The sequence below is a fragment of the Stegastes partitus genome, unplaced genomic scaffold (genome assembly GCF_000690725.1).
Source record: "Stegastes partitus isolate 25-593 unplaced genomic scaffold, Stegastes_partitus-1.0.2 Scaffold1890, whole genome shotgun sequence".
Classification (NCBI taxonomy): Eukaryota; Metazoa; Chordata; class Actinopteri; family Pomacentridae; genus Stegastes; species Stegastes partitus.
This window is the reverse complement of record NW_007579621.1, coordinates 72,627-80,437: the sequence shown is the minus strand read 5'-3', so window position 1 is coordinate 80,437 and position 7,811 is coordinate 72,627. Positions and strand designations below refer to the sequence as shown.

General features: G+C 39.6%; 1 protein-coding gene across 1 annotated transcript in view; it reads left to right on the top strand.

The window, feature by feature from the left end:
* patj (PATJ crumbs cell polarity complex component) overlaps positions 1-7,811 on the top strand; it is a 131,365-nt gene that overhangs the window by 56,082 nt on the left and 67,472 nt on the right. The window contains exons 27-30 of the mRNA XM_008302837.1: positions 461-642; positions 1,402-1,512; positions 2,812-2,871; positions 3,587-3,686. Coding sequence (XP_008301059.1) covers positions 461-642; positions 1,402-1,512; positions 2,812-2,871; positions 3,587-3,686 — 453 coding nt within the window. The remainder of the gene's footprint in view (positions 1-460; positions 643-1,401; positions 1,513-2,811; positions 2,872-3,586; positions 3,687-7,811) is intronic.

Genomic DNA, 7,811 nt, shown 5'->3' with positions numbered 1-7,811 from the left:
ATTAAATTGATCAGTAATCATCAATATGGATTAAAGGAAACATTCAGTGATCAATATTTCAGTTCAGCATCCTGACTGCAGCAGGACAGTGTTTTCTTTGGTTCTTCAGTGACATCTGGTCCAAACCCAGGAATCATTTGGTTAAATCCAAAAAATAAAGTTACTGCCCGTCGTTCTGTTTGATTCGACCGGTTTAAGATCAGATCAGACACAACGAGGCTTCGTTGGGACAAACAGGGAAACTTCTCAGCTTTAACTGGACTCTTCTGATTCCTGCAGCAGCTGAACACGATGCTGATGTTGATTCATGACACAGTTATTGGGTTGAATCAGAGTCTCAGAATGTGTTCTGGGCGTCTCTTTGATGAGGAGCATCTGTTTTAAACTTCAGTAGAAACACAGACGTGAAGGATTGTGTTCCAGTGTTTACCTTCAGATGGGTGACGATGTGTTCTGGCCCTCAGGGTGGAGGTCTGGCCCGAGGAAGGCCAGTCTCTGGGCCTCAGCATCGTCGGAGGGCGGCACGTCATCAAGCGTCTGAGGAACGGAGAAGAACTGAAGGGAATCTTCATCAAACAGGTTCTAGCCAACAGTCCTGCAGCCAAAACTCAGTGTCTGAAGACCGGAGACAAGATCCTGGAGGTACGACTGCTTCTGCTCCAGAGTCAGGTCAAAGCTGTCCAAAAAAAAATGTCAGAATCTGTTAAACTGATGGAAAGATCTGCTTCAACTGCTGTTAAGGCTCAAGTGCCTAAGAAGTAACCTGAAATTTACAAAAAAATGTCTAAAATGCCTGAAAACTTGTCAACAATGATCCAAAATTGTCCTAAATTAAAAGAACAGCTGTCAAAAATCAGTCAGTAAATGGTCCAAAACTGTTTCAAAATCTGTATGAAAGTTTTCTGAAAATGTTCCGAATGATCAAAAACAAAAAGACTGAAATAAGTCAGAAATCACTGAAATCTTTCCAAAGTGACTCAAAAAATGTCCTGAATTTAAGAAATTTGTCCAAAAAGACTTACAAAGGAAAAGGTCCGAAATGAATAGGTTAGAAACTAAAAAAATTGTCCAATTTCTTTAAATAAATTGTCCAAAATATAAAGAGATTGTGTCAAAACGACTCAGACTGACAGTGTTCAGAGGAGCTCACCTGCATCCACAGGTGTCTCCTGGTCATCCAGATGTTGATGTGAGCTGGAGATGAGAAATAAACAGGTGAAGACAAGAAACTCACCTGCTGAACATCACCTGAGGAAGCATTTAGTCCCAACAGGTGACACGTTGGCATCACCTGAGATCAGGCAGGAAGTTCTGATACCACCTGTGTGTCTGTGTGTGTGTCTGTGTGTGTGTCTGTGTGTGTGTCTGTGTGTGTGTGTGTGTGTGTGTGTGTGTGTGCAGGTATCAGGTGTGGATCTCAGAGCTGCCAGTCATGAGGAAGCCGTCAGCGCCATCAAATCAGCTCCAAGTCCCGTCGTTTTCATCGTCCAGAGTCTGTCTGCGACTCCACGGGTACAAAACCACAATAACACAACAACACACACACACACACACACACACACTGACAGAGACTTTAATCAAAAACACATTTTGTTCCCTGAAGTCATGTCATCGCTGCTGTAAACTGTTCACCATCTGATCAATAGAAACCTGTCATTTACTGTGTTCCCTAAACGCCTCACAGGCAGGTTGGAGTGAACCTGCTGCAGTGGAACAAGGAGTTCAAATGTCAGGTTTAAGATAAAATCAAACTATTCACAGGTTTTCTTTACATTTTAAAAATAATTTAATATTCTTCTTTATTAAAGTAATAAACTGTAGACGTGTAAACGGCTAATAAACTGTTTCATCAGGCACAGAGACTCTGAAGCCGTGAAGAAGAAAAAGCAGGACGTTCCAGCTCTGAAGCCAATTAGCAGCGACCAGCAGCAGAGATGATCAGATTCACTCTCAGAAAATAGTCACATGTTTAAAAGTTTAGTTTCAGTCTGGAGTTAAAACACATTTAAACAAGAACAGCTGCCAAACATCATGAAACCCGTCGCACTTTATTTCCACGTGTTCTGGTTCTTTTGTTTGTTGGAAGAATTTGACATTATTTTTAAAAGTATTCTGAATGTTTTTATTATTTTACTAATTTTACATAATTCTTTTGATATATAGTGATGTCCAAGTTTGTTATTTGTGTGCAGACCTTGTGTTTTCTCACTCAGTCTTCCTTTTAACTGAGGCCTGCATACCTCAGTGATTCTAGATTTACATGAATGAATGAATGAATGAATGAATGAATGAATGAATGAATGAAAGCTGACTGATGTCTGCATCTGATACCTGATCAGTTGGAAACCAGCAACCAGTCAAACATCTCTCAGGTGTTTTTCCCCTAAAGTACACCAGAGATCTGTTGAAATTATTCAGTTTCAGTTCAAAGCTCAGGATTTAGGATTTTTTGAAAAGCTGGTTCATATGAAGCGTGTTGTAGATTTACGGTGTTTTAGTCAGCTGTCAGAGCAACTTAATCTGTGAGTTCAGTCAACAGGTTGTTGGATATTTAACCAACGAAACACCTGATTTACTGTCTGACAGTGAATATACTATTTAAACAGACAAACTGATCAGTTAATAATAAAAGACAAGTCTGGTTCATGGAACTTACTGAGGGACTTTAAACACTGATGAAGTTGCTGTCTGCGACGAATCACAGGTTAAGAGTTAAAGCACCACGATGAGAGCCGAGTTTACTTCAGTCTGTATGGTTGAATATCAGATGATATCAGATAACATCAGCGTGTTCATGTGTTTGTGTTGCAGCCGGTTTCTCTCACAGCTCCGACTTACAGCAAACACAAATCAAAGAGGACGAATTCCCCGGTAAGAAAACACACTCCTCACTGACACTGATTTATCCGTCTGGTCATGTAGTCATTCAAATTGGTCCTTATAATCCAACAGTTCAGTATTTGGTTCTGTAACTGTCCCAGTAGAGTCCTGCAGAGACCTGCAATCCAGTAAAGTCCTGCAGAGGTCCTGCAGAGTCCAGCAGAGGGCAGCAGAGTCCTGCAAAGTCCTGTAAAGTCCTGCAAAGTCCTGCAGAGTCCAGCAGAGGGCAGCAGCGCCTCACTGTCTCAGCTGGACAGAACAAAATAACTCGTCCAAAGTGACAACAAATGGTCAAAAATTACTAAGAAATTGTAAACAAAAAACAATTATCCAAAGTGTAGTGAAAAACTACAGAGTTCTGATATTTTTTCAGTGTATATTGCACAGAAAGTAAATATTCAGTTTTTGTCACATGACAAAGAGTCTTCCTTATGTGACAGAAATCTGTGTTTTTTCTGCAAATGTCTTAAATCACAGAACCTGTCCAAAAGGGCTTGTCCCAAATGACTCAAATTGTCAAAACTAATGTGGAACTTTTCCATCATGACAAAAAATGGTCCAAAATGACTTAAAACTTTCCCAAAATTACTAAAAAATGTACAAAATGGGAAAGAAATTTCTGAAATGTCCTCAGATGGTCCACAAAGACCAGACATTGTCCAAACTGGCTCACAAATACGTGATTCTTTGTTTGTTTTTCCGACAGAATCCAGAAGCAGCTCCGCCCCCCATCAGACAGCCTCCCCCCTACAGACCACCCAGCCAATTAGAGCAGGAGTTGAGGTCTGACCTGGAACAGGCCAAAGGTCAGTAACACTCACCTGAAATCAAGGTTGAATGTCAAAACGGTCCCAAATCACTTAGTACATGTTAAATAAAAAACAGAATCATTTGCTTCACTTCAGAATAATTTTTCTGATAGAATAAATCCATTCTGATATCACAATTCAAAGCTTATGTTTTGTTGATTTTCTCGACATGACTCTATGTGACAGAAGATCAGTTCAAGGACCATTGGAAAGTTGAACTTCTGGCTGATAAATGGTGTCGTTTTAGTCATTATTCTTAAAGCAGTTTTTTCAAACTTGCTGATGGGATTTGGGGTTTAGAGGCTTAAACTTTGGTTCTGGTTTCATGAACATGTTACTCTGGTCTATGGTCTAGTGACTCACAATGTTTTACTTTTAACAGAATCTTGTGCAAACTGATTATTTTATGGAAACGTATTCGAAGAGACGTGTAGAATAAAGTGATTTTGATGCATTATTTTATCTCAAAGCTTAGATTTGGTTATTTTTCCCGGTGGAACCGCATATCACACATGAGTAGTTCAAGGACTGTTGGAAAGTGGAAAATGTGGCAGTTTCTGGATGATAACTAATGTCGTTTTGTTTTTGAAGAAAAATGCCTCTGAAACCTGCTGGTTTAGTTTCTGGAGAACTGCCACAGGAGGCATGTTAGAATAAAGATGTCTTGATGAATTATTCAGATTTCAGGCTGAGATTTGGTTAATTTTCCTGATGGAACTGCATGCAACAGGAGATTTTATTATTTTTTTTTTTTTTAAATAAAAAATGCCTTCAGAGGTTAAGTGATTGACAGTTGGTCGTAAATTAGACAGCAGGGATTTAAACCTGGTTTCAGTTCTCAGGGTGGAACCATCAGGTTGGGTCTAATAAATAGATTTTATGTGCGAGCGTCCTCACAGCGATAGACAGACTGAGATGTGTGTTGTGCTTCACGTTTCCAACAGCGACAGACAGGAAGTGACCATCTGCCATGTTGGACGGTGGCGACACAGTGTGTGTTGGCTGCTAAACACACTCCGGCTGTTTGTGTTGTTGTGGGGACACTGATCTGTTAAAGTCGAACACTCCTGAGTGTCTGATGAGCAGCTACAGCTGTTTGATGCAGTCACCGATGAGCTGCTGGTCGAATCTGAGCGTCTGGTTGAAGCTCTGAGATCAAACTGTCATGGAAAGCAAACAGGAACCTGAGAGGAAACACAGATTTGGCGAGCTTATTTGCCATGTTTCCGCCACACAGCTGCGTCTCTTCATCCATCAGAGCCTTAAACATGAGTCCAGCATCCATTTTATTGGTCTAACAAAATGTGTTCTGGTCACGGCACCTGTGTGTTTTGCTCGAGGCGCTTCAGCAGATGAAGCTCAGGCTAACATGAGTTAGCATTAGCACAGCTGAGGAGCTAATGACTCCCATAAAACCACCATATTAGTCTTACAGTTCCTCAGCGTGTTTTTTATCACAAAACATCTTTAAGTGTCTATTAGAGATGGTTCCAGTCTGCGTGATAAACACAAAGTTTATTTGTATCTCAGGTGGTCTCGACAGTTTTCAGTTTAGTACATCAGAGTTTAATTCAGTTCAGTTTGATTTATGTGGCACTAACTCACATCATATCTCACAGCACTTGTATTGCCGACTATCTCAGTTTATCTCCAAATATATCAGTTTGTCTCAAAATCTTTCATACATCAGAGTATCTTAGTTTATTTAGTTTATCTCCACAGTTTATCCCAGAATATCTGTTTATCGTGAAAGATCTCAAATCATCTCAGATTATCTCCAGATGTCCTCGTATTTCAAAATGTATGTCATTTTAGTTTCTAAATTACAGAATGTTTATCTCAGTTTATCTCAACAATTTTCAATTCAATTATTTCACCATATTGCTCTGTGAAACATATTTCTGGTTTGGAATCATATCTCAGATTTTCTGGCAGGACCTCAATGTATCTGAGATTATGAAAAATATCTTTATGGGTCTCAGCTGCATCTCAGTGTATCTCAATATAGCTTAAGTATAGCTATGTATCTCAAAATCTTGGTGAATTTTGGTGAGTTGAAGTTTATCTCAGATTATTTCAGTTTATCTCTGATTATCTCAGATCATTTCTCAGTTCATGTTGACACGTCTATATATATATATTGGAGTGTCTCAGTGTGTAGGTGTCAGAACATCTCATTGTCTCTTACAGCATTTCAGATCGTCATGTATCATGTCGTGTCTTAAATGTTCATCAAAGTCGGTCTTAGAATTTCTCAATTTATCTCAGTTTGTCTTGAAACATCTCTGTGTATCTCGTTTTATCTTCACGCCTGTACGTTGGTGTTTCTCTGTCAAACTAACATATATTTGACTGTATTTCTGTTTATCTTGGATCATCTCAATATATATCTTGGTTTCAGTCGTTACATTTCTTTCAGAGTGTCTCTATGGCTTTGTGTCAGAACATCTCAATATGTCTAACAGTATCTCAGAGTATCTTGTAGCTTGTTGCTGTACGTCAGATGTGTGTCAAAACGGGTCCCAGAATATCTCAGTTCATCTCAGTTTTATCTAAATATCTTTTGGTATCTTGAAGTCTCTTCTGTACATCGTAGTATCTCTGTCAAACTGTTGTTTTTTTTTTTTTTTTTATCTTGGTGTATTTCATTTTACCTCAGCAGTGTATGATCTTTGCTTTAGCCATGTGTCAGAACACCTCATTATCTCTAACAGGGCTCTGGTACTGGAGTATCTCAGTTCATGTCGCTGTATGTTGGTGTTGTTGAAGCTCGTCTGTTAATGTGTGTGTTTCTGTCTTTCAGGCCTTGTATGAACCAGCAGTCCCTTCGTCCGTCCGTCCGTCTGTAGGCGTCTTACTGCACTAAGTGGATCTCTTTTGATTGTCATTATTAATCCCTGTCAGCTCTTTTTGGTCTTGTTCTCTGGGTGTTCCTCCCTCTGCTCTGATCTGGGTGCGTTAGGTTTGGTTTGGTGCGTCTGAAGCAGGCGAACGGGGTTATTTCTGGCGGCTGTTTTATGGGAGAAGCTTGATTTTAATGGGATGTGGTGTCTTTGAGCCTGAATCTGATGCAGGTATCTCCTGGTTGGGTTCATTTTAAATGAGCTGTTTGGTTAAAGCTGTTTCCTTTTAGCTCGTCTGTCGTGTTAAAGTCTATGAAAGTACCTGGTGTGATTGGGATTCTTGCTCTGATGAAAAATCTAATCTTTGTCGGGGAATAATGTGCCAGTTGATTTATTTTAAATCTGTTTCTAATTAAAATTTTTCCTTTGAGACGCTGTTTGAAATCACAGGATCTGTTCTGTTGAAATCCTTAAGTCATGCATGCAGTGATTCCTGTTTCAACTCGGTTTGAATGAAATTAATGAAATGAAATGAAAAATACTTTATTCATCCCAGAAGGGAAATTCAATAAATAGTCTGCTTTGATCCTTGAATCAAATTTGAACGAGTAAATATGAAAGTTTCTTTGTTGTATTGAAGAGTGACGTTTGACTGCCAATTAAAACATATCCATTACAAAAGTATTGACATAAAAGTGACAAATGACTTTGTTTGACTCAATAAAACTTCCTGTTAAAACCAACATAAACTAAAGTCTCCTTTAGATTCATTTAGCTTTAAATAAACACTGGAACAACTCATGCTCAGTCCTTCCAGGTTTTTATCTCACATACTGGGACAACTGAGCCACTGCTTCCCTTGGTTTAGGTTGGACACTGCTCAGGCTTGTGACCCTTGGTGAGCTGAGGCCTAGTCTTCCCTGCTGTTAAAGCTGGTTCCTGGGTCAGCTACGGCTCAATCTTTCTGGGGTTTAGCTTGGACTTTAAGACAACTTACTTTTTGTTTCCCTGGTTCCTTTACCTGCATTCTGAGGAAACTCAGACCCAACCCTCCTGGTCTTTATCTTGAACTGTGGGACATCCAAGGTTCAGTCTTGATCTTTAGCATAGACTTTGTGGGACAACGTAGCCTGGACTGTAAGACAACTAAGGCTCAGTTCTATATGTCTTTATTTTGGACTTTTGGACTGCTAAGGCTCGGTCCTTGTAGTCTTTAGCCCAGACTCTGTGGGCCAATTGAAGCTGAGTTCTCCTGGTTTTTAGCTTGGTCCTTGGAACA